Source organism: Aythya ferina (assembly GCF_964211825.1).
Source record: "Aythya ferina genome assembly, chromosome: 2".
Classification (NCBI taxonomy): domain Eukaryota; kingdom Metazoa; phylum Chordata; class Aves; order Anseriformes; family Anatidae; genus Aythya; species Aythya ferina.
This window is the reverse complement of record NC_140297.1, coordinates 27,273,346-27,299,675: the sequence shown is the minus strand read 5'-3', so window position 1 is coordinate 27,299,675 and position 26,330 is coordinate 27,273,346. Positions and strand designations below refer to the sequence as shown.

Sequence of the window (26,330 nt, the reverse complement as noted above, 5' to 3'; positions counted from 1 at the left end):
CAGAATATATTCACATATAAAAACTACAAACAATTATATTCATTTCCTTAAGAACTAAATTTCCACAATGGTACAACATTTATTTTAACGAAAGCACTTAAATACAAAGTAAATTCTTGGCAGCATGGAGTTGTTTTGTATTTTTTTTTTTAATTAAAAGAAGCTGTAAAACATAATTATAACCTAAAGTTTCCCTCCAAATGTCTGGAATCTGGCCAAGAGTTATTCATTACTCTAAGATTTAAGTCTTTTGAGCACCAGAAGATGAATTCTGAACAGGGATAGCTAATACTTTGCATTATGTCTTTTGTAAGTTATGTTTTTTCTACTTGTCTACCTATTCATTTTAAAATTTGTTAGGTTTAGGGGCAGAAGGGCACTCTAATTTACATGGACAAACTAATCTAGCGGACAGGCCACCTGAATCTGGTTAGTTCAAGGGTAAATTAAAGACATACTTGGTCCCTTCCCCATTTCATCTCATGTTCCAAGGCATTTACAGAGCATCTACAATTTAATTGCAGTAGTTCCATTATATGCAATGTTTAATGCTCTGAAATTCCCCTCTGTCAAGAGGGCATGACCATGGATGATACTAATCCTTCCTACATCCTGGTATTCTTCCAGTGAATGCCAGAAAGAAATGGTGTTGTGAAACTGGACCAGATATTTACCATTTGTCTTTTTCTACTCTGCTTACCTGTTATTTGACTGTTTGAGGGTGTTCAATGGGAGATCTAACAGCAAAAATTCAGGAACTGTGAAACTCTGCTTCACTTGATTAACTTAGAATTTAACTTTGATCTTTTCAATACTACACCAAAATCATCTCCAGTGCACACACTTGTTTTAATTGAAGCTACTTCTTCAATTCACTGTGACGAAAACAATTCATTAAATTCAGATTGGCCGCTGAAAACCATATACATTTAATGCACTAAAAATATTTTGTTCAGAAGCAGGTAGTGCAGCAAAATTTTAGTAACATTCATTAAGAATTAATTCCACAGTGTAATATTTCCTCTGTATTTTGTAAAACATGAAAATAAAGGCAACAATTATCGTTCAATGCTAAAATATGGGCTGATTTTAGGGGGAAAAAGGTAACCAGACACTCAGTTTACATCAAACTAAATATAACGTAGCCTCCCCCATCCATAACGCTGTTTATAGTTATTTAATTTATAGTTATTCAAGCTATATTTATTCAACCCATCTACATCAAAACTTACATCAAGATCCAAAACATCCAAACATTTCCCTCATAACTGTATCATGGCTTACTGTCACCACCAAGAGAACCCCAAGAGCTCAACCAACAAAAATAATTGCATATAAATCCAACTTGGGAGAGCAAGAAGGCAAGAGACATGACCATGACCCTCAATACACATGTTTTTTAAGGTTTCAAGGGAATATACAAACTGTCCCCAAGTTTCTTCACTAGATACCTCAGTGAGAGTCCATCATGCTTAGCTTAATGGTGCTTCAGTAAGTACAAATAAGATGTCAAGACATGCTTCCATTTAAGGAGGAAAATTATTTTGTATTAACTAGTATCCCATAAAATGTAATGTGTGCATATATATATATATAGGTTATACATGTTCCTTTAGATGCATTTTGTCTGACAAATATACAATCCAAGACTCTTTTAACTGTCTTTAATAAATATACCAGAAACTTGAAATATGTAAAAGTAGAGAGGATTTCAACAACTGGAAATACTAAATGCACTTGACTAGCAATTCAGCACATTTCTAAAGCAGTGAGGGTCATATTACTTATTCTAAATACCTGCACATTGTACTACAGCAACTACGTTTCATACAGGGCCTTCAATTTCTAATTCTGAATATGGCATCCCAGCTAGAAGCACTGGGTGTTTTGGAGGGAGAAAAGGAGGACAAGGACAATGTTACATTCTGTTCTAACTTGCAGATTATTTCTGGATGCAGTTTATATTGCATTTATCTGTTTAATTATCTTAAAGAATATACCCCAAGTCCCCACCAACTGCTCTTTTTTTGTTTTTGTTTTTTAATTTCAACACCAGTTCTGTTCTTCTGGGTGGTTTAACAGTAACAAAAAACACATGAGACACACTCACAGAGTAGAACTATGAGCAGAAGTCAAATAACATCCTCACAGTATACCAGCTATCATCTGCTTGCAGGTCATCGTAGTGGCACATCATCCTTTCAGTCCTTTCAAAAGGGGCTGAACACACTGGACTTTGACATATTAGATTGACAGGCTGGCCCTTAACACTCCAAATGTCACATGTGAGCACTTCTGTTATTTTAAGTCACACAGACAAGACAACAAAATTAATTGTTGGTTGTTCTCCATTTGGCAAAGATAACAGAGGGTATATTTGAGAAAAGCTATCAGTAGCAGAGCGGAAAGAGAGGTTTTGAAGTAAGAGCCCCTAATAACATGTGGTTTCTATCCCACATTAAGGTTGATCTTCAGAGTCTAGATCAGAAGTGCCTAGACATGTTCTCACCAGAAAGGCCTTAACTTTGTAATTTATCCTCTGCACATGAAGTTCATTGACTTTAGGTACAGACTGTAAGCAAACAGATGTCTGATGCTGCCAGGAACATGCAGAGGATTCGGAAGTTTCACTGGACCCAAGGGAGAGGGTGGGAGAGGAGACAAGGGAGGTAGTAGGCAAAAACACACATACCACGCCTTCTCAAATGAGAACACAAAAGAACAACATGAACATCTTTAGCTTTCCATCCGATTTATCAAAGAGAGGCTATAAAAGAAAGCATTTATTGCTCAAGTGTAGCTGCTAAGAAGGTAAGTGAATAAGATGGGCAGCTGAAAGATACCTGCTTAAGGTTAAGCTTCTCTTGCTCAACCAGTGAAAGGTATCAGGAGAATATCATGGAATCGTAATGGTTGGAAAAGACCTCCAAGATTGTCTGATCCAACCATCCCCCTACCACCGATGCCACCCACTAAACCACATCCCTAAGCACCACATCCAACATTTCCTTGACCACGCCCAGGGACAGTGAGTCTACCTGGGCAACCCGTCCCAATGCCTGACTGCTCTTTCTGAGCAGAAATGTCTCCTCATTTCCAACCTGAACCTCCCCTGGCACAACTCGAGGCCATTCCCTCTAATCTTATTCCTAGTTATCTGTGAGAAGAGGCCGACCCCCAGCTCCCCACACCTTGCTTTCAGGTAGTTGTAGAGAGCAATGAGGTCTCCCCTGAGCCTCCTCTTCTCCAGACTAAACAACCCCAGTTCCCTCAACTGCCCCTCATAAGACTTGTGCTCCAGACCCTTATTAACAGGGAAAAGCCCTGTTCTATTTTAAACCAATTTCCACAGCAGTACTGCCTGCTTCAGGCTTAAAATATATATATATATACATGCAGAGAAATAATATTTACTGAGAACTTCAAAATGTAAAATATTCAATAACTTCTTACAATCACACATAGAACAAGAATGTGGCAGACAGCTTTTACTTATTTATTTGTTTGATTTAAAGAGAAGACAACCCCATTTCTTTTACAAGCCAGTGTTGTCAGCCCCAGTCCCCCATGGAGCTGAAAAAGGTCCACACTGGTCAGGTCTCAGTGCTGGCAGCAGAGGGAGCCCAGAGGAGCTCTGCTGCTCAAAACCTGTGCCTGCAACACACCTCCCAGCTTAAGGCTGTGACAAGTTGCCAAAAAGTATGATCTTCAATTGTTTTGCTTAAAGTTCTCCCCCTTTTTTCTCCTCATATTTTCTTAATATTTCTAAAATGGTAATTTAGTCTAATAGCAAAGATCTGATATAGTACTAAACTGTAGTCAAATTCTATTTAAAATCAAAAGCGTATTATAACAAACCACAACTCATTATCTTCACACAGTATGCATATTTTGCTATCAACAACAAGATTAGGATGGGTATGATGTCTGGAAAGGCATATCCAAAACAATAATCAAAAAATGCAGCTGTCTCAAGCCACAAAAAGAATTACAGATCTAAATTCATTAGCTGTAGCTTCTGCACATGAACAGAAGTGTCCTGGATCTGACCGGGAAGCAGCTTAACTCCTGCCTCGCCTTGCCTCCCTTGTGGCACACTGCAAGCATAACCAGCACTTTTTTTTTTTTTTTTTTTCCTGAAAAACAAACAGGGGAAACCAGAGCACATCTCACTTTTCTCCTCACTTCCTAACCGGCCCACCCTAGATGCAATGAACATGAGATTTGGGCCCCACAGTCTGAAGGTATTCAGGGTCCTGCCCATCACAAAGAGCCCTCCTGGCCACCTATACTTGAATTTGCTTGGGGCACCTTTTTCCCCTTCCATTAGAGGCTGGACCTGGCTCACACAGAAAGGAATGGTCACCTTGGACAGAGTTGAACCAAGCCAGAAAGGGGCCAAGAGCCTGATGCCTAAAAGATGGCAACACGTTAATGTCTCTTCACACTGTTTTATGGTCTTTTTGTTTTTAATCTTTTGTCATCTCAATTAAAGAAAACAAAAATTACAACATACACCAGCTAGGGAGCAGAGACCACTATTCCAGTTTCCCTACTCTGATATCGCTGCAGCTCAATGAGTTATGCAGTGTCAGAGAAGTTCCTACATTGTGCATTATTGAAGTAGAACCACTATGCAGCCAGAATAAACAGTGGTTGTCCTCCCTTCTGGGCTGTTTTAGACTTTGATGCTAGACAATGTGCTAAGCCCATGCAAAACTAGATTTTGAGGTCTTCTACTTCTTGGATGAATGCTTGAATAAGCACAAATACACACCAAATGCATTTCAAGAAGAACATTCTGTAACTTCAGCTTTTGGTTTTGAATCAAGTGTACAGATGTGCCTGATGTACGGTGCCTTGATTCTAACACTTTAGCTCCAGAGCATACCAAGAATTCAAGCTTATTCCTTGGTTAGTGGGTCATTTTAGGCAAATATGCTCAAAACATTCTGTAAGCTGAATTTCAGAGACATTTAATTCAATTTATCAGCTCACTCTTTCCTAATTTTCTATAACAAAATGCACAAGTTGGAAACTCTGTGTGGCTTCTTTCTGGGTCTCAGCGCTAGCTCACAGAGCAGTAAAGCAGGAGTAAATTTTTGTAAGTTCAGAGTCTGTATATACATATGAATATATGAAGTTTATATTCTTCTATATATGAAGAAATATGAAGTTTATATTCAACTTGAGTCAGTATATCCAATTTCCTTTAAATCTTAGCAAAGCTCCTCCTTGTGCACTTCCTCATAACTGTGTTGACTTAATTTGTGAGTTAGTAAAAGAAAATAGTTCTAGGAGAAAAACAAATCTCTCTCCTTATTCTCTATCCTAATAAAGTGTGCACTGGTATGTGTGCTTAATATCCATGTTTTAAAGATAATACCGACTACTTTCTGCTACAACAGCTATGGTAATGCTTTTGTAAATCAAATCTTCTTTTGTTGTAGCCTTCCCCAGCTGCAAGAACCAAACATGAAATCATTCTGAAGAAATTTAGGCAGGTTTCCTTTAAAAAAAAAAAAAAAAATGGCAAAGAAATAGCCATGAATTCCCATTCTCTCCATCTCAAAAAAAAAAAAAAAACAAAACAAAACAAAAAAAAAAAAACACATACAAAATTAAAAAAGGATAAAAGTAATCCCAGGGGGTTTATGTTGTTCCTCCCCCTTACTCACCCTGGAACAGGAAAGCTATGAGCTTGAACTCCTGAGCAACTGCAGTATATTCCTGGTCTAGACAGGTCTGAGCAGAAAGAGCTTTGGAATGATACAGTCTGTCAGGAAAAATCCTCTCCCTGCCTCCCCCCCAGCCTTCCCCAGAATAGGCCTGGGACTCTGAATCATTTTAAGGAAGTTTGCCTGTTTGGAAAAAGAAATGTGAATTTGTATGTGTTTAATGGTGGTCAGATGCTAAAGACCTCATCATTAATCTGGGCATAACTGGAAGAAAACAAAAAGAAAACACCAGAACAAACCAAAAGACACCCTCACAACTGACAGCTTACTAATACTGGCTATGAGAGCTCTCTCCACAGTTTGTACTCATTCTCCTAGACAAAATACAGAAATCCAGATTCACCTAGATGCCCTGACAAAAACAAACAAACAAAAAACACCACACCAGCACAAAATAAAACAAGGACATAAAAGGCTGTACATACGTGCTGAGTGTATTTAAAGTCCCACATTTATCACAACTGCTGAGAAAGGGTCAAAGCAGAGACATTCACATCCTAACAATATTCCTGACTTCAACTGACTTAAGCTTTTGCATGATTTTCTGTCCCATCATCATTTTTGCCACACACACAGCTTTTGTAGCAAGTTACCAAGCTTAAACTGAGGAACCAATATACAAAATTAAGATTGTGATTGCAGCCTGTGATCAACACAGTTAACTATAACAACATGAAACTGTGTGCTAATTATTACAGAAACACTACACAAACTTTTCAAATTGCTCGTTCTGTCCCAAGGCAGCCCACAACTTTAGGAAGGCCTTTTATTCCCTCATTCCACACACCCCCACTCTTTTTTTTTTAAACTTTTTTTTTTTTTTTTTATATCATGTCACAGGATATCCTCATAACAGTGGTAGCATTACAAGAATAATTTATTTAAACATGCAAAAATCATAAAGTGAAGTGATCATGATCACACACGCTCCCAAAACAAACAAAAAAAAAATCTAGCTGGGGATATTATCCATATAGTAATCCCTGGTCAATGTTGTGAGCAAAAGCTTACTTCTGGCAGATAGAAGAGAGAATAATTTCAGAACTGACTCTGTGCAGCCCTCAATTGCTGGGGGAAAGCAGCATGAAGAAGCTGAAGATCATTCGTCTGCATGAGCAGAGATCAGAAAGTACATTACATTTTTGGCAAACACCAAAGATGTGTAATGGCAAAAGTAGATGAAATAGTGCTGAAGTGCAAAACAATTGCCTGGATAAATCATCCATATCCTTTAATTTCTTTGGCCCTTACTGAAAGGTTCTAACTAGTGTATCAAGAAAGAGCAGCTAGGGAAAAAACACCTTTATGCACAAGGTAACAAGTCACCTTTCACATGGATGCCTACAATGTAAGTGACCTGAAACATTTGTGAAACACAGAAGGTAAACTGTTTGAGTTCCTTTAAATTACCTAAATAAAAAAATAAAAACACATAAAAATAAGACAATGTCTCTCAGGCTCTCACGTCTCTCAGATAAACAGAGGTAAACAGTCTACAGTTTGGTATCTTTTCTTCATCTACTGAAAAAATGCACCAAAACATTTACCAGAGATAGGAGGGGACGTGTGTAAAATCAGCTCAAAGTGACATTTCCTTCGGAGAAAATTAACAGTGGTTAACATCTGTGTAAGGCTGAATGACTTCAACCAGCCAGACAGTGATTGCATGGGCTAATGACTAGGGCTTTCTTTGGAAAGAATGATGTTCTAACTATGCTGTAAATTGCTAAAAGACAGACTCCAACGTGAATTTATCATTTGCCAGGATAGCAACTTACACTCCTGGAACACATTTTCCAGCACTCTGTTTTTCAGTTAGCTGAACTGTAAGTTCGTCTTATGCCTTTTTTAGTCCAAACCTCATTTTCCTACAGATCCTGAACAATTTTCATAACATCATAAAGAAGTTTCTGCTGCTAGAATCGATATAAGGACGAGCATAAGTTGGGAAATAAAGTTTACAGCCAGCATTTGAAAATCCCTACTTTTACTCTACATTTTGCTGTTCTTACAATAAGCAGCCAGGATTTTCCTTTCTTATATTCCAACCACACATTGCTTCAAGAACACTACACAGACCAGCGTCACCAGACTGAGGCGCTACATACTTAGTATCCTTGTACTATGTATGGGAGTAAAATTGTCAGAATCCAGGTGTCAGAAGCGAACAGAACACTATGAACAAGGGTTAAAGAACACGAGGACAACTATGTAAATACATCGCTGCGGGACTGTCAAGTCCAAGGAATGCCCAGATCTTTCCTGAGGATAAGTGAGGGGGGAGTAAAAGGGGCTGGGGGAAGGGGATTTTCTTAGCATATTCTGCTTCCATCACTATTTTCAAGTTTTACAATCAGTAGGAACAAACCTCTCAGGAGCACTTTGGAGACCTGCACACTTAGAAGGTGACTATTATATATCAAGTCAGAAGGCAGTTAATATGAAAAACAGGAACACAACTCCAACCAATATTTTCTTAGTGGGCTGGCAGCAAACTGTCAGATGCATGTGTGACCTCAAAACAACCTTTTGCCAGATGCCTCTTTAACCTCTTACAATTACATCAATTTCTAAGAAGACTGGTACATTTTACCATTTTCCTCCTTTGGTTATGCAAATTAAGAATATGTACTTAAAAGACTGATTAAAAATGTTTGTTTCTGTGCAATTTCATCTATCTTAAAACCTCAAAATAATTACCTCTAATACACCAGCAAATATTTAAACTTATTTTTTCCTCCCCAGGAATAAAACTGCTATAAGAGTTAAACAAGAAGTATTTATCTTCTTTCTTTTCTCCTTCCTTTAGTCAAATTCAGAATGAGATAACTTTAATATAGCTGTGAATAAAGGGGCCAAGACAGCATTTAGCCTAACCATCAAAGAAAAAAAAAAATGTGTTAATGCCTTTTTACCATTTTAAAGCATTTTTATCATAAAAAGTATGTTATATATCTTTCATTGTAACCAACAAACATAAATACATTGATTTGCATTATTCATACTCAAAATTCATCTGTATGCTAACATTTAAAGAAAGGCATTTTTGCAAATTTAAATTAAAAAATCAAATACATATCATAATTGTGTTTATAGGGTCTCAAGCCTAGGAAAGCAAAGAAAAATGTAATGAAATGAAAAGTAGGTCATGTACACTAAAGTGCTAAACATTCTAACATCTGATCTGTGACTGAGAAAACTATTTTAAAATCTAGAAGTACACCAGTAAATGAACAATCCAACAGTCCTTTGTTGACAGAAAAATCCACTTTGATGAGGCATTAAAAAAAAAGATTTTCTGCACTGTACAGCGTCTAGGAAAAAATATTTCCTTTAAGAAATATACCTACTTATGCAGCAAAACAATGAATTTCGGTTGTTCTGTAACCCAGTTCCTTTAATCTGCATAAGAGATGCTGACTGAGTTCACTCAACCAAATCACTACTGGCTTTCAGAATACAATCAACACATGCTTTTCAACAGTATTAATATAGCATGAAGCTTGTGCTCCTAATTATTCATGTTTTTGCATTCTGTTTTTCCCCCTGCTGTAAAATATGCAAATTTACTTCTTTGTGTTATTTAGGTCCCACATGGGCCTCAACAGATCTGCTTGGAAGGAATTACAAGCCAACATCTAGATACATGCTGTCAACATTTCAAGCTTCATTATTTTTATTATTTTGGAATGCCATTATAAATTTGATATTAGGTTTTTAAAAGCTTTTTATAAATCTGATGAAAACCTACAGTCTAATAAAATGGTGTACTGATAATTACTACTACTCGACTTTGTGTGCACGCGCGCGGGCGTATGAGCGAGACAGAGAAAAGCACTACAACTACTGAATACAAGAGCAATCACCATCTAGCGGTACTATGGAAAAACGCAGTTTTTTTTTGTGAAAAAATCAGTACCCAGGAGGATTAGTTTGACTTCATTACTGAATGGAGGGTAGCCATTACCTCTGTATGCAGCTAAAGATCAGTAACAGGAGAGGACTGTTTCTTCTCTTTCTGAATTCTTCTCTCCTCTCTTTTCAGTCAACTCTAACTAGAAAATTCAGTGCCCAGATGAGCTAACTATTTTTAAGTATAAAATCCAAAAAGCAGAAGTTCAAGAAATAGGTCACTTAATACAGCAACTTCTTGGAGTGCACCAAAGCAATCACTTACCTTGGTGTAAGTTAACACATATGAAATATTATATAGAATTCCCTAAAATCTCAGATTATTGTAAAATTAGTATTAAATGTTTTAAACCTAAACAAAACAAAACAAAAAAAAAAAAAAAAAAGAAATGGCAGCTTTTTTATTTTTTTATTTTATTTTATTTTATTTTATTTGGAAAACTGCAACATTGGAAAGAGATACACAAACACTCGTATAAAAAAATGTAACATAAGCCTACTGATGCAGAAAGAGGACTGTGAGCCACTGCTTTTTTCCAACTGGTACAAAGCCTTGTGCATTTCTTAAATGTAACAGTATATTTTAAAACACTGCAGCATCCCAGCCTTCCTTACTAGTGCCACTAAAAGCTCTTCAAATATTAATGAAAAAAACAGTGTAGAGATTCACAGGAATCTACTACACGTCACTACCAACTCATAGAAACCAAACAGCAGCAGCAACACCAAGATCTTACAGATCTTTCTTGATGCATTTCATCTCTGAGGTATACATACACACAGGAAAAGCCAAAAAACTATTTGAATTGTACTAATAAAATAGTATGGAGGTAGTCCTTTTATTTGGAAGGGTCAGTATATTTCTCTGTCATAATACGTTCACTCTTGAAAATTTTAAAACTGCAGATTTTTCTCAGAAGCAAAAATTTAAGATCTTCAACATGTATGTAGAGATCTATTTTACTAAGAACAACATGTAAACAATACAAATTTTATTTTAAGACATATTTACACATTGAGTGACAACGTGGGTGTCCCTTAATTCAAATGTGCAATTTAACCAGTTCTTCATTCCAAAGTAGAGTACCCCAAAAAATATCCATATGTAGATTAAATTAATGGAAACACAGAAATGACGAGAGAAACAATATATGCAATATTACTCTACAAAAAAACATAGTTTTTCTGTTTTCCAAAACTAAAGACTGACTGGTGTCAATCATTTTACTATTTTATATCGCTGGTACAGAAGACTTCCTGATTTAAGGATATTAATTTGCAATGTAACTACGGTTAACACAGGGAAACATTCAGGTGGCTGTAAATCATACCTTTCACAGTCTCATAGCTAAATGATGATGCTTCTGCCTACAGATGAGGATAAGTCCATATAAAAGGAGTTATAATACTGAATTAACTCAGTAATATACATTCTGAATATATCAGAGGAAGGTTCAAGTACTTCACTGCAGATAAAACCAAAGTATGATTGCTTTGCAGAGATTGGGTTAAGATAGGAAGTCATAACTGACAACCAAAATTTGGACATAAGAATATCTGCTATCATAATTTATCAAACTAGTTGCAAGTCTGACCACACTTGTGTTGTTGAACTCCTTCTCTTTAGACAGGAACAGTGAAACTGAAGGTACATTCAATGCACCTGGATTCACTTAAATATCACAAGTTCTCCTCCTTAGTGGCAAAAGTGTTTTGAAATCTTTTTTTTTTTTTTTTTTGGTGTGACTACTTGTATTCTTTTTAGAGGAAAAGTAACAGGCAAAAATCACGCTTACTCTAGTAATGATAAACATAATAAACAGGTATTAATCCAAAAGTTGTTTACTATTTCTGCATGGCCTCCAAGAATCTAGAAGGCAGTCGGGAAAAGGTAGGCTTATAGAACAGACCTGTCTTCTCGAAGTTCCTACCAACCCTTCTCGTCATGATCATAACTTCTCTGTGACTGTGACAGTAATTCCACTCCGTTGAGAATCCCATGCCTTGCCATTTTTTCCTTGAATACTTACTCTTGTATCTTTGAAAAATTCTACAACGGAATAGTTTGACCTCAAAAAAAGACCTCTAGGTGACAGTCAGGTGCAATAATAGTCCCTAAAAGTTAGATACTTTTACAAATCAGGCTTATCAGTATCAGCAACTGAACTATTTCTCCAAGCCACTTACTCCATTCCAATTTGCCACATAAAAAGTCCCCTGAAACAAAACAAAACAATAAAACAACTCTTAAATCCATGAAACAGAACGGTCTTCAAAACACAAATAAAAATAGATAAAGCAGACTTGAAACTGGGCACTGTCAAAGAGCTCCTCCAAATACTAGGAAGTCAACTCTGTCCAGCCCCAAGTACACCCATCAGGCTCTGCAGCCTCTTCCCCAGCTCCATGGGTTTGGCTGTCCGTGCCCATGGATGGCACTGATGTAGCAGAATGAAAGGATGTGGACCAGGATTTTTCCCACAGCTTAGAGATGTTCTGGTCTCCTTGTTTAGGCAGCATGGGGCTATGCCCCTCCTTGGTGAGGTCTCTGCCCGTGCCTGCCTGTCCTCTCATCACCTTTGCTGGCTGCAGGCTTACCTGCCTTATGGAGCAGCCGCCCTTGCTGCTCCTGAACACTGGCTTATTTCTAATTTTGCTGCAAGAGTAATTAAGACCCTGCACATCAGCAACTTAAAATAAATCTGAAAACAAAATGAACAGTTAGCAGTAGTTTTTTAAGAGAACGTGCAGAACAATATCCTGAAACAAGTACGATTTCAGTTGTCTTCAAACTAACAAAAAAACTCTCACCACCCATCACAGCAGAACCATCAGCATTATGTGGATGTTTGCAGAGCTTCTGATTGTCTTGCCAAAAAAACACACAGAAACAGCACTGCTGCCTCAATTCTCCAATTCCTGATCTTTGACTGATAATAGGAGTACCAATCACGTGCATCTTTGATATCTGATGGGAGATTTTCAGCTGTGTGTCAAACCAATGCACTAGTACTAATATTTCTTCTACATGGCTATCAATAATAAGAATGGATGATGGACTGGAATGTGTGTAATAAAAGCCAAAAAAGATCTTTAAAAAACAGCTACTCTTCAAGAACCCTAAGCTAACTCAAAACAAACAATGGCATTCAGAACATTAACTTGAAAAGCAATTTGCGATGATCAGACAAACCCTTGAAACATTTTTCATACCTCTATGTTTGATTCACGGTTCAAAATCAATTGCATGTGCTGTGTGTATCTCATATTTTTCAGAATAATAGCTGTGCTTGTTTCAAAACAAGCATCACTTTTTCAGATTCACAAAGAGATGAGACGACCAGCATCTGGAAAATGGGTGAACTGGTAATCAGGCATAAAAATGCTTCAGTTTCTGTTGTTAAAATTATATTTTATATTTATTTTGTAGAGAATGAGTCAATAATTTTTTTCTTAGCTCCTCTGTAGGCAGATTTCTCCCTAAAATTAAAATACAGAATTTCTTTGAGTTACTATGCTGCAAAGTTGATTTTTGTTGCTTCTGATGTTTTTATGAGTTGTCCTTCTACTAGAAGAATTTAATTCAGATATTGAAATTCCAAATATATAAATATTCTACAAGTATATTTTTAAAATATTGAAACACATAACAGCACTTGGAGAAGTTAAGAAAAAAAAAAGCAAAAAATATCCTCAAGATTTCACAGGGGATAGCTCTGGTGGTACTTTCTCAATAAACCATCAAATCTCTTTCCCCCATTTTCAAAAATCAGATGATACAGAGAGAAAATAATTACATATCGTTAATTTTATCTACACTGAATTGGGATGCCAAGTACTCTAATTACATTATTATATAGACTTATTTTATACTTGTAAAGGACACAGCATTTGATTATTTCTTGATAAGTCTCTTTGAGACCCCCAGTAAGATTCCTTAATGCCCTTATTAGTGGTGCATGGTATGAACAGCCTTGCAAGGAACTTGTAACAGACAAGCTTCTCCTTATTACAAGAGTGGAAATCAGGAGAAAGCATCCCCTGAAGATGTATTTTTCTCTTCTTTTTTCTCCATGAAAGAGAAGCAAAGAACTTCCTCACTTGTCCACAGAGTATTAGTGAACGAGGCTTTTTGTTCTTATATGCTTTGAATGAAAGACTGGATTTAGGAACCAACCTAAAATATACGAAACTTAATTCTTACCTCCCTTTGACACTGTTCACTGCCTAAAGCGGTATTCACATTAACAACCTGGAAGTGCAGTTCAAAAGATGGCTGTCCTTAAACTACTGCTGAGATTAGCTGAAGACTTTTAGTGGTGGTGTTCTAGAACACTTACATATGAATTTTAAAAAGTTTCAATACCTCCCATCTGAGCAAGAAAAAACAAACTTGCAGAATAGCTATGGTTTTTGGACTGCCACTATTCGTAGACAAACAAAACTTCTACATATCTACTTACATGTACTTAATTCTGCAACTGTCTGTACACAGCAAGACAATGTGCTCAACTGGTGAGACTGACAGTAATTCTTTTGCCAAGTAGAAGTTAGGATGAATAGACAGTCTATTTCATCATGGTCTGCAAAATTAATTGCTGTCCAAACAAAAAAATAGTAAATAGAAATAACAGAAAATTAAAGCATAATTGATAATTCTTCAAAATTTAAATAGTCACTGAGAGCATTTAAGGAAAAAGGAACAAAGCTAAATTAAAAACAGAATCGGGACCAGCAGTTGTGGCACATAAGCAATCTTTGGATGCAGATCTCTCTGCCTGTTACACAATTTGAAGCTCTAAATAGCCTCCAAATTTTGCGAGATAATGGTGTATCCCCTTCCACCTTTCCAGAGTGAAAGTGCTGGAGCAATTTGATGTAGACATCAAAACACAGAGTCACATGTGAAATCAGATCTATTTTAACAACTGGTAGATAGTTGGGGATATTTATTTTAATGGAAAACTATAACAAAGGATGTAAGTAAGCTCTCCTAAGAATGAGTTCCAGTAGTCTCTCGTATTATTAGATTTTGATAATCCAGCAGCTCTCTCGATTTCAGAATGCTCAAGCAACATTTGCATAGGTAAACACTGCAAGATTCCTGACAAGAACTCAGTAAATTAAAGCAGCACAAACTGAGTATTAATGATGATAGTTTTACAAGGAGGAAAACTCTATTTTTCAAAAGAAGAAAAAATGGAAAGGATCAGTTGCAGCTTGGCAACAATAATTTCTGTATCCCCTGCATGCTTGAGCCATCCTACAGGACTGTGAAAGAGCTTACCTAAAGCTGCAGATTTGGCCAGTTCACAGGTGAACACACTCGAGATTAAGTTTTGAATAACATAAAGACTTTGATGAAAATAAATCAGTTTAGGGTTTTAAACTAATCAAAAGTCACATTCTGAATTAGAACCACTCATCTTGCCTTCTAATATAAAAAGACATTTGGGGTAACACCAAAAGGACGGAAACTAATAAAGAAAGTCATCTAACAGCTGCAATGATATATTTTTAACCCTAACCATAAAGCTAGAAGCATCAACTTTGAAGTTTCTTGCTCTGTAAGGAAATAACATCTCCTTGTTTATAATATGAAAGGAAAATACAAAATTGCATTTTCAGTGATCCTGAATAAGAGTTTGCACCTATTCAGAAAACACCATGAAGAAACAAAGTTTCAGCTATTTAGTCTGTATAATGAGGGTAGGCATATAAACTCCTTCAGGAACAGTAAGAATTCTGAGTAATTTTTGTCATGGCTTCTTTTAACTCTTTTTATTTGATCTAAGCATCTCAAAGACCTCTTTACACATTTCAAAGATGACAAGAATCATTTCATACAGAAGCATCACTTACCCACAATAACAAATCCATCTGCTTCTCTCTCTGGCACTGCAATCTTCTTTGAATCTTGACTTTTTCGGAAGAAGCTGAACATAGCCTCTTTTTTTCTTCCTCTAAGTTGTTATCTAAAACGAAGACAATACACGTTAAGTAAATACAAGATAGCAGAATAGCATAAGAAGTTCACACCACTCTGAATGCAAAATACATGATAACACAGCTAAATCTCTATTAACAGAGTTGAAGTATCAGGCATTTGCACATCAGACAGAGTACCTTGTTAATGTAGCAATCGACTTCAATAAGCAAAAAGAATAAATTACAAAAGGCCCTTCTATGAATTTATGGAGTAGAACTATTAAAAAAAATCTCAATCTTTCTAAGGGAAAGTAAAAGAAGGAAACTACTGTAAGCTTTTACCAAGCACTTTTGAGTGTTCTTCTGCTACTTCAAACTGTTGTTACACAAACTAACTGTAGTTAGTTCTCAAGTTCTTAAACTTGGAAGCCCAAAACACAATCCTATAGGAAATGCAACTTCATAATGCAGCAGTACTTGAATGAAGTAAATTACAGTAGATACTCAGTCTTAAGCATCTGTGCATCAGTTATAAAGATAAAACAACAACAACAAAATACACAATATCTGCAAATATCCATTTTCATTTTTCAAGTTTGTAAACCTACAGACAGCTTAACATTTTGGTGCATTTGATTAAGTTAATACTAATTCCCTTAAAAGAAACTGTAACAGGATTGAGCAGTTTTTCATAACAGTAATTCACTCAATAATTCATAATCTTCCAAACTGGGTAAGAACTATGACTTCACATCAGCTAGAAAAAAGCAGGTAAAGCATAACACGAATGGGATGGATGTGTTAACTGGAAAAGATTACGCTCAGTATCTCTTTCAGGAGCGGAAGACAATATTGAAGCAATGTTAATAGCTTAAAAAGGACAAATCTATCTGAAAAACCTTATAAGCATTAGCCACACGATGGCCAAAGGGGACAGCTTTCACCAAATTAAGTCCTATGCATCCCATATAGTTGGATAGATCAAGAAACGTTCTAAGCAAATTCTCTAATGATTCTGAACTTTAAGTTGCAGACTTGAGGAAGATTCATTCATTTAATTAACAGAGTTGTAAGAAAAACTTCCTAAGCAAGCCCCACTCTTCTGAAGACCAAACAACAGAAGCCACAAAGCACGTATGTACAGGTTCAGCTCACTGAGAGGACTACTGATGTGCCACCACCTACTTTCTGTGCTCTATATAAAGTGCACACCATGCAGTGCGGCAACTCTAACTCTCCACTGCCTCCTCCAGCAACAGCAGCTCACTTCTACAGAGCTGAGACAACGAAAAAAGGAAAGCAGCACTCACCAGCAGCTGGCACTTGGACATTATTAGCCCTCCTCCAGCTCCCTGGCAGAGAAGTGCCCCAAGTGCTGCCACGGGATCCTGGACATTGCTGCCCTGCACAGCAGCCTGCACGTGGTCTGGCTCAAAGTGCCAGGTGTCAAACAGCCACCACGGTTTAAGGAAAGGTACAGAAAACCTTTCTCTGCTAACATATCAGTATCAAATAGAGAAAGTCATATAATTTTGAGTCCAAGGCAGAGTTTGAGAAGTAGAATCCTGATTAACTTCCCCGACACACATTTCAAGGTGAAGGGACTGACAAACCGACAGCAACGCATACACCCTGACATACACACCCAGGAAAATCAAAGCCAAACCTGAAGAAAATAGGCACACTACTGATAATATTGTTTTGCACTATATCTAACAAAGAAGAATTATTATGAGTGAACCACAGAAGACCACAATGTAATATTTGTATTCAAAAAAATATAAAACCAAACCGCTGGATTAATTATTTGCCAGAACTCCTCACTTCCCACCCAAGTATTCATGATACCATAAGCAAGACTTTTTGTGCCCTGGCCAGTGACCTGCAGCACTTCACTTGACAATCAGCACCAACTATTCACCGCGTATAAACCACCTCGCACCCTGCCGTTAGGAGCACATCAAATACTTGCACGCAGCACATCACAGAAAGCCCTTTCTGAAGCGTAAGCATCAGCTTTCAGAAGGGCGTATAAATAGCATGTTGCAAAAATCAGCAGCGATTCAAGCCGGGGGCTGATACCCACGAATGAAATAGAGTACCCCAGAGCCTGGCCAGCTACTGCTTGCTATGCTGACGCAGTGGAATTTCTATCAATCAACCAGCCAGTCTCAGGTACGTGGTAATACCAAAAATAAATGTTAATTATCTGCACTTTATTCTTTTGCGCTTGTTTTCTTACCTTAGCACGTGAAATACTGATATTTCCAGCCCCGTGGAGATTGCATAGGCAAACTCCTAATTGCCTCATTTATTCCTTACCTTCCCCCCACGCCCGGGCTCAACACATGGCGCCAGCAGCATATTCCTTTTTTAGCCCTTAGGGAATAAGTCTTCTGCTGCTACCAATTAGGGTTGTCAGTCCCATAGTTCAAGTGGTAAAAACCTGTGCTGCAATGCTCCAGAGTCAGGTTTCTGCTCCAATGATGTATGAAGGGGAGGCAGTTGTGGAACAGTTTAAAATGCAATTTTACCTTCTTTGTAAGCACGCAACAAGAAGGAAAATCAACGTGATGTGTAAAATCTTATAGGTAGCTTTGGTAAAGACTCAGATTCCAGCCAGCCACTTCAGGTGCCAGAGCTGCAGTTGCTCCAATCACATTTTTCTCTTGGAGATCTGCGTTACTGTACAGTTTGCAGCTGTGTCGGGCACCGTTCTCCCTCCTCTCTTTCTTGCACACAGAAAAGCATCTTACATATATACGTAACATCTGCGCAATAAAGTTGTATAGGAAACCATGAATGTAATCTTTTAAATCCTGCATATTTAACTTAATCTTCAGTGCTTTAAAAAACAACAACAACAAAAAAAAAACACTGCAGCCATTACAACTCAGAGTAGATTAACAATCGGTATAATTTGATCTAGCCAAATTAACATTACAAGCACTTTCATGTGCTCTTTTTTTTATTGCTGTTGACAAAAGATCAAACTTTTGGGAAAAAAATGGGATACTGAGAAAAAGGTAAAATTCATCCTATCTACATAAGGCTCAATCTTTACTTTGTAGCTTTCAGTTTGTGAAGTGGCTTCTTTACCTAAATTGCACAGCCAGCGGCTTATTTTTTTTTTTTCTTCTAGAGAAATAAACACATCTTTTTGTTTGAAACAGAAAAAGAAACAAAGTACCCCATAAACTCAGGCCTCAAATTCTTACCCTGATAAAACCACTGGGCCAGCAGTGAGAAATACGCCCTGCTTGGGGATTGTGAATGTTGGGAGGGTGGTAAGGAATCTGCATATTAAAACAGACAAGCATGCTTTGTGAGGCCATTTCCTTCTCTGGGTGTTCACCACTTCAAAACAAAACTTGTGCCTGTAGATCACCCAGGTCTGTGTAACTGATGTGGAGGCAGGAACTCACTGACTATTACTTGCCATATTTCAGTATCGTTCCTGAACACAATTAACTTTAAATTAAATAAGAAACAAAAAAGAAAAAAGGAGGGGCACAGAAACAACAAGTAGAGCTGTATTAAGTATGGTATAGGTAAAGGAAAAGTCCTAGATGGGCAATACATTAGTGATATTTGCTCTCTTTAAGAATTTTATCCACATGATACTTCAAAAGCAAATATAAATCTCTCCAGCAATGTGAAATGCAAACACTGTTTCTTGAATTACATGTTAAAAACAGAACAAAGAAACACAGAGTTGAATGGAAACACTCATGCTCTGGAAGATAGGAGCACAGTTTAAGCACTTACAGAGTCAGACTGAGTTTTACTACTTGTAGATAAGTTGAGGTTTCATTTAACTAAAGCTGAAAACAACTGATTTCTGCACAAATTTCATTTCAGAGTAAAAACTAAATCTGAAGCTGGCAAATCTGGATGCACGTTCACATAAACCAGACAGAAAAGCATTTAAGGATTTTTTTTGTCGATGGTGGTGGGTTTATTCGTGTTTTTTTTTTGTTTTTTTTTTTTTTTTTTTTTTTTTTAAATTAAGCAGTCAGCACAAAATCACAGAAAACACATCCACCAGTCAGAGACAGCACCACGTTTCTGCAGTAATCTATCCTATATAGCACAGCACTTTCCACTTCCAGATGGGTTTAATTGTATTTCTGTAAGAGACCTGAAATTGAATTCACTGCCTAAAGATAAAAATCTCCCTTGGCAGGAATATGTAATTCCCGTCTCCTCATGTTTCCCCCTCACCAAAAAGCGAGCATAGTTTTTTTTCCCTTTCTCCGATCTCAATTGTTAAGAATAATGCTTTTGGCACCACTTCAGTTATTAACAAGTAATAAACTGCAAACTGTAACAATTCTATGAGGCTGCAAGAAATATTTTGTCTTTACGTGAGGCTCTGAGCCCATACATGGGATTGGGCGAAGATGAGTTACAGAGCTGCACAAAGGGGTTAATTTATTCCTCGTGCACTTTGCCAGTCTCCTTCAACAAGAGCTATGGGTGACCTTTGAGCCAAACCAATATGTTACATCCCAATACCATTTTTTGTATGCAGCAAGGACCCTAGCATTTTTAGCATTACTTTTCAGCTTTCTCCTGCATGTTCACAAGTGGCAGAAGAAGGAAGATAATTCAGTATTAAAAAAAAAAAAAAAAAAAAGCAAAGACGTAGACTAAGATAAAGAGAGGATGCTTGGGAATTCAGCAAAGCAGAATTGCAGTGGCACTGCTGGTAAATAAATGATGAAAAGAGCTCAGAAAAGATGCAAAGCTGATCTTAAAGAAACAGACTAATTTCACAGGCAGCTGTTTAAGCTATGCAGCCTATGGAAAGAGAAAACAAGAGGGCGATTCTCTCTTCCATATAAACACCCACTGTTATTCATCAATAAATTAACAGAAAGAGCAGCGAGACCGTACAGTCTATAGCGCTGCACAACCCGCTTATGACATGAAACCAACCAATTTAGAGTCAAGACCACGCATGTCAAAAAGATTTTTTTCTGTGACACCAAGAGATGAGTTTAAGTAAATTATACTACGTTAAAAGCTCTATGTGAATAATTAAAAAATAAATAAATAGATCATTTCTTTATCTGGCATTAACATCAGTCTTATTCCTGTAGTTTAAGCTTTTTCAAAGTATAAGAAAGGAAAATAAGCGCCAAGAGGAGCACACATACAAATATAAATATATTTATATATTTAACAAAACACTAAGGAAGGCATTTTTTCTTAAATTCAATTTGAGTATTTATTTTTATAGCTTTTAAAGTCGAAGGGAATCAGAAATACCAAGAACCCGCATTCCCCAGCCCTACGGCAACCCAAATTCCCACCACGTAACAACACTCGAGAGATGCTGAGTCACCGAGAGCCACCCCAATTAAGCCAGGCAATAAAAGCACAGGCGACAGAGCTACAGCCGGGAAGGAAACAGCGGCACTCAAATCGCTGCCAGCGTTCAAAATGCTGGGGAGACGGGGCTGAGACCACGACACCCCCGTCGCGAAGGGCTGCGGGGGCCGGGCCGGGGGCCGAGACCCCCGCGAAGACGGGAACCGGCCGGTTCCCGTCTTCGCGGGGGTCTCGGCCCCCGGCCCGGCCTCCCCCGCCTCTGCCCGCGGTCACCCACCGGCCCGGCCGCCGCCTCCACTTCCGCCTCGCCGAGTCCCCCCTAGCAACGCCCGCTCTTCCGCTGACGTCAGAGCAGCGCGGCCAGCCGATTGGCCAAGCCTCGCCCCTTCCCCTTTCCCGCTTCCCCGTTGCTAAGGGCGACGGGCGGGAAGGGGCGGCCGCCATGGTGGGGGAGCCGCCGCCATGATGGAGGACGCGCATGAGGCGCCGCGGCACCGCATCGCCGCCGCCCAGCTGGCGCAGCACATCGGCCGGCCCGTCTGCTTCGTGGGGCGGCTCCACAAGGTTTGGAAACGCGGCACGGGGTCGGGCCCGGCCGCCGGGGGTGCTGCGTGGGCGTCAGAGCCCCCGGGGACACGCGGTTTGTTTTGCAGGTGCACCCCAGCGGGAAGCTTTTCGTGCTGGTGGACGGCGAGGGGAAGCAGGCGACCGTGGAGCTGAGCGAGCCCGTGAGTTACGGCCCCTCCTCGCGTTTCTGTTTTTAAATCTGAGCGCAGTTTTCCCGCTTCTCCGTTTTGCACCGTCCCTGCTCCGCCCATCTTCAAGCTAGCTACCGCGGTCTTAACGTTAATTAGTTATCTTCGTCAATTATACTTGGCTGTGGGGTGGTCCTGTGTGGAGCCAGCAGTTGGACTCGGTGGCCCTTGTGGGTCCCTTCCAGCATCATACCAGCCTATGAATTTTCGGCTGGAGTTAGGAGAGACATTTCCTTCCTTTTAAGGTGCATCCCTCTGTGGCTACTTTGTCTTCCTCACCTTCGTGCATATCTTAGTTTCATTTTCCTTGCACTTTTTCCTTTGACTTTTTATTCACTGTCTCCCTATCCCTAACAGAATATTTTTTAAAGATAATCCAAAAACCTCAAGAATATGGTATTCTTAAGTTTGTTGAGTTGACCTTTCACTCCCATCCTAAAATACTTCTCGTAGCATTTCAATAAACTTCAGAGTTTGCTCGAAGCATTCTTTCTTAAGAATGGATAGCATTCCAATCTTTGAAAATGGGAATGCTTCAAGTATAGGAATTACTCAATTGGTTAAAAAGTCAACTAAGCAATTCCTATACCCATTGCGTTGTAACTAATGTGCAGAAATATAGCTTTGATATCAAGTATTGGTAACGGGCTAAGACCCAGGCATTTTCTTCTGTGTGTTTGTTTGTTTGTTTTTGCCTCTGAGAAATGTTGTGACTGAAGGATTATTATGGTTATGACACCGCTTGATGGCTAAATAGAGCATGTCAGTAGTCGTCCCATTTTTCCCGCTGAATGAGTCGTTAAATGCTGGCAAGTCTGTCCATTTTGATATGAAATATTTGCATGTGATACCTTGATTTTCAAGACTTGAGTCCTGTTGATTTAAAAAAAAAAAAAAGAAATGCAGTTTCTTCTAGTGAGGAGTTTTGTCGTACAATTGTGAAACTTGCTGTCTTCATTTCCAAATTGCAAGAAAATGTCTTTCCTAGAAGTTCTGGCCTGTATGTAAATCCTTCCTGAGTCCATGTGTTTCCTGTGTTGGACTGTTACAGCGTTGCATGTCAGTATCCAACCAATGATTCTCCAGCTTTCTGGGAAAGAGTAAATGGGTGAATTTTATAAATATGTAGCTACGGTGTTAGGCACTTCACAGCCTGTTCCACTGCTGTAATAAGTATGTAAGGAAGAAACTTGCAGAAATAACGTGCAGGAGTTCTATATTGGAAGGACATAAGTGAAGTAGTACCACATTTCCAGTAGTTTCCCCAGTAGTAGTGTATTGCTTGATATGGAATTTCAAGCAATTTGTTGTTCCTAGCTCCAGTGCTGTGCAGCAGAATCAGCAAGTAATTTGGTGATACTAATTTGATTTCTGGTACGTTTTCTAGCTAGATGAAGAGATCTCAGGAGTTATTGAAGTGGTGGGAAGAGTAACAAATCAGGCAACCATCATGTGCATGTCATACGTCCAGTTCAGAGAAGATAAAAGTCCATTTGGTAAGTAAGGATATATGTTAAGAGAAATCAAATTTGTGTTCTGAACATTTCTTCATTAAATGAGAAGAGCATGATTATCTGTTCTTATGGACAAGGTTATTCTTCAAGCTCACTGAAAAATAGTAAATGGACACAGGTGTGGGAATTACATACTGAATATGCTGTTTTACAGGCAAAAAGCAGGGACTGACTCAAGGCCTGAGCTGATCGAGGTCCTTGTCTTGGTCTGCTCATTCTCCCAGTCCCGGGTTCTTTGTCTTCCCTTGCCTTGTACTCCTTTTGTGATTGTCCAGTTAGCAGGTCTAAAAAATAATCCTCCAGGTAGAAAGCAATGAGATGTGGCAGGCTTGGGAAAACTGGGGAGGGTGAGAGGGACTGAAAACACTCAGCTGTACCGCTTTCAAATAAGCAGTGCTTTAATGCTGTGGTTTGCTAGTGGGGAACTTAACAAGCTTTTCCTTGCCCTCTTTCAGATCTGGAACTCTACAACGAAGCACTGAAAATTATTCACGAATTCCCTGAATACTTCCCATTCGGCACCGGGAGGAACAACTGATTCTTCTTAGCATATATTTAGAGCTTCAGAGGGTGCAGCAGTACCTTAGCTTTCCTGCTTGACAGCATGATAATAGTTGCATCAGTTTCCACCATGCAGCTGTTGTATGCGCCAGGTGTGGCTGGTGAAATTTACTTTCTCTGAAATTGAAAAGGAAGAAGCAGAACATTTCTGTGGCTGTCTCACTGTCTGTATATATTTAACCCTTTTGCATTCATGAGGAATGGTCTCTTGCAGGATTTGACTTGCTAGAAATGGAAGTTTTGTAGGCATCTTTTTTTTGTTGTTGTTTATTGAGGTTCCAGGATATTTAACACAAAACTTGTATTGAAGACATTCGGTGGGGTTTTAATGTAAAAATATTTTTTAATTTCATTTGCTTTGGTATCAATTTATTAAATGGGGGGGGGAGTTTTATTTTGCATCTTTATAATGGTCACTTCTACAATAAAAAGGTCTGATTATGTTTAACTACTTGTGTCAGTATTTTATCTTTGAGTACCGTTTTCAGTGATACAGGGTGATTTCTATTCTACCTGCACACATAATTTAATTTTAACAAAATTGAGTACAAGGTACTTGCCTTTTGCACTGATGTTAAACACTTTAAAGCTGTAAGTGTCTAACTGAGCTTGAGAATTTCAAGTGTTATTGAGTTCCCATCACAACCTTCGTTCTTGGTGGACGTCAAGGTAGAAGTACCAGGATTCAGCTGGCATGTCATGATGACTTTAATCATACAAACTTCCACACAATTTCCAGTTTCATTACTATCCAGGCTATTTAACAGCACATAGAGTTCTTACACTTCTTAAAGTAATACAATCAAAGTGAAATCTAACTTCTGAAATACTGTGAAGTAAAAAGTGAAACAGTCCAAAGCATTTTAAATAAATATTTTATTTGGATCCATGTTCATTAATATTTAAGAGAAACAGGCTGCAGTTTTAACAATGAGATTTAGAGCCTTATCAAGATTGCTAGCATTGTGCTTGTTCATGGATATCTCAATTTTCAGTCAAGGAATTTATGTTTTAAAGACTCCTTATTTATCAAAGTTACCACAAATGACAGCCCTACTCTTAATTTGTGCAAATCATTAATGGATTATTAGTTCACCCATCCCCGGGGTAGATGATCAAGTTAACAGGTGATCTGTTTTTTCCAGATACTTAGAAGACAGAAAGTGACAAAGTTACTGTCACTGGAAGGAAGAACAACCTATGAAGTGTGGGGTCAGTCTCATAGAGCAAACAAGAAGGTGCCAATGGCACAATACCATGCTTTGTCCTGTAGTGCTGTCCCTGCTATATTGTAGTGCTTAGCAAAATAAAATGTTGTTAATAATTACGTGCTTATTTTACTAGCATTTAACTCTCATGAATTATTCTTTAGAAAAAAATACGTGCTTATATATACATGTATATTCAGTAAAATGTTACGTTCAAGTAGTCCTTACCAAGGCCTATCTAGCCTAAAAGACTAGATTCCACCGCTAGATGGCTATAGCACTTTACCCTGACACAGAGACCGTCCTTGGATATGTGGCTGTGAGTGTAAATATTTGGCATCTGAGTGGTAAGTGCTGTAAGTCCCTTTGAGGTCAAAAAGGAGTTCTGGTGTACAAAGTCACCTTCATATAGCTAACTATCAGACTCGAGAAGATTGCAGAAAACTGGGCAAGCTCAGGAAGCGCAGGCTAGATGAGTAGACAGGGAGGTGGATTGAATGAATAACCCCAAGCACCAGTACAAGCATGTGCTGGCCTGAGAACTGTCAGCCCAGGAGGTGTACCACAGCGTGCAGTCCTTCAGGAACAGACTGCTCCAGCATGGGCTGCTCTCCACCAAGCAGCACAGCAAGCTTCTCAGACGAAAGGAGCTCCATCTGGGGTAAAAATGGGTTTGGGGTAAAAAAACAAGTGCCCAGCCTGGACCCCAGCCTGGCAGACGTTGCTCCTGTGAGCATGGAGCAGTCATTTCACATCAGAATTTTCTCACAACAGTCACATCAATTCCCTAAGTGTCTCCATCAGGGGCACCCCAAGAGCCGTGTGATGTCACCATGGAGTCACTGCCACCCAATGGCCTCGCAAAAGGCAGCAGGCTATAAATGCCCCAAGCGTCCAGCCTGCGTTCAGTCCGGCTGGTGACACTTGAGAGGTTGAGGTCCCACTGCTGGAACGTGCGAGGTGGTGTTGCGAGTGGAAGGTGTGACGTCGAGGTCCTTCCTGTGGGACGCGAGATGTCAAAATCCTTCCTGTGACACGAGAGACGCGAGGTCCTGCTGGGTGGCAGGTGAGGTACCCCGGTCCTGCTGGGGGAACTGGAGATGTCAAGGTCTTTCTGGGGGCATATGAGATGCTGAGGTGTCTCTGGTTGCAGGCCAAGCATCGAGATCCTGAGGTGCCGCTGGTGGGCTGTGATTTTGAGGTTGTGCCGTTGACCTGCGAGGGAGGTGCTGAGGACCAGAGGCGCTTGATACCCATTTGCCATCGGAGCAGCGTCCTGCAGAGGACCAGCACCTCCAGGCCATAGCAGCCGCAGGCACAATGAGCCAGCCACGCCAGGAGCTGCCAGCGGAGGCACCCAGACAAGACACCTGCACC

General features: G+C 39.0%; 2 protein-coding genes across 2 annotated transcripts in view; one reads left to right on the top strand and one right to left on the bottom strand.

Annotated features, from left to right (window-relative positions):
• Positions 1–21,320, bottom strand: part of UMAD1 (UBAP1-MVB12-associated (UMA) domain containing 1) — an 80,046-nt gene extending 58,726 nt beyond the window's left edge. Inside the window, exons 1-2 of the mRNA XM_084508011.1 lie at positions 21,193–21,320; positions 15,513–15,625 (exon numbers count right to left, since the gene is read on the bottom strand). Of these exons, the coding sequence (XP_084364137.1) occupies positions 15,513–15,594 (82 nt within the window). The 5' untranslated portion in view covers positions 15,595–15,625; positions 21,193–21,320. The remainder of the gene's footprint in view (positions 1–15,512; positions 15,626–21,192) is intronic.
• On the top strand, positions 21,225–24,193 carry RPA3 (replication protein A3). Its single transcript, XM_084508012.1, has 4 exons — positions 21,225–21,479; positions 21,569–21,643; positions 23,058–23,166; positions 23,640–24,193. The coding sequence occupies exons 1-4, from the start codon at positions 21,378–21,380 to the stop codon at positions 23,720–23,722; spliced, it is 369 nt and encodes a 122-aa protein (XP_084364138.1). The 5' UTR covers positions 21,225–21,377; the 3' UTR covers positions 23,723–24,193.
• Positions 24,194–26,330: the final 2,137 nt, after the last annotated feature.

Excerpts from the sequence above, each read along its gene's own strand:
- RPA3 (XM_084508012.1), top strand. The coding sequence starts at position 21,378 with ATGATGGAGGACGCGCATGAGGCGCCGCGGCACCGCATCGCCGCCGCC. Across the intron at positions 21,480-21,568 it reads TCGTGGGGCGGCTCCACAAG|GTGCACCCCAGCGGGAAGCT; the intron begins GTTTGGAAACGC and ends TTTGTTTTGCAG. Across the intron at positions 23,167-23,639 it reads AGAAGATAAAAGTCCATTTG|ATCTGGAACTCTACAACGAA; the intron begins GTAAGTAAGGAT and ends GCCCTCTTTCAG.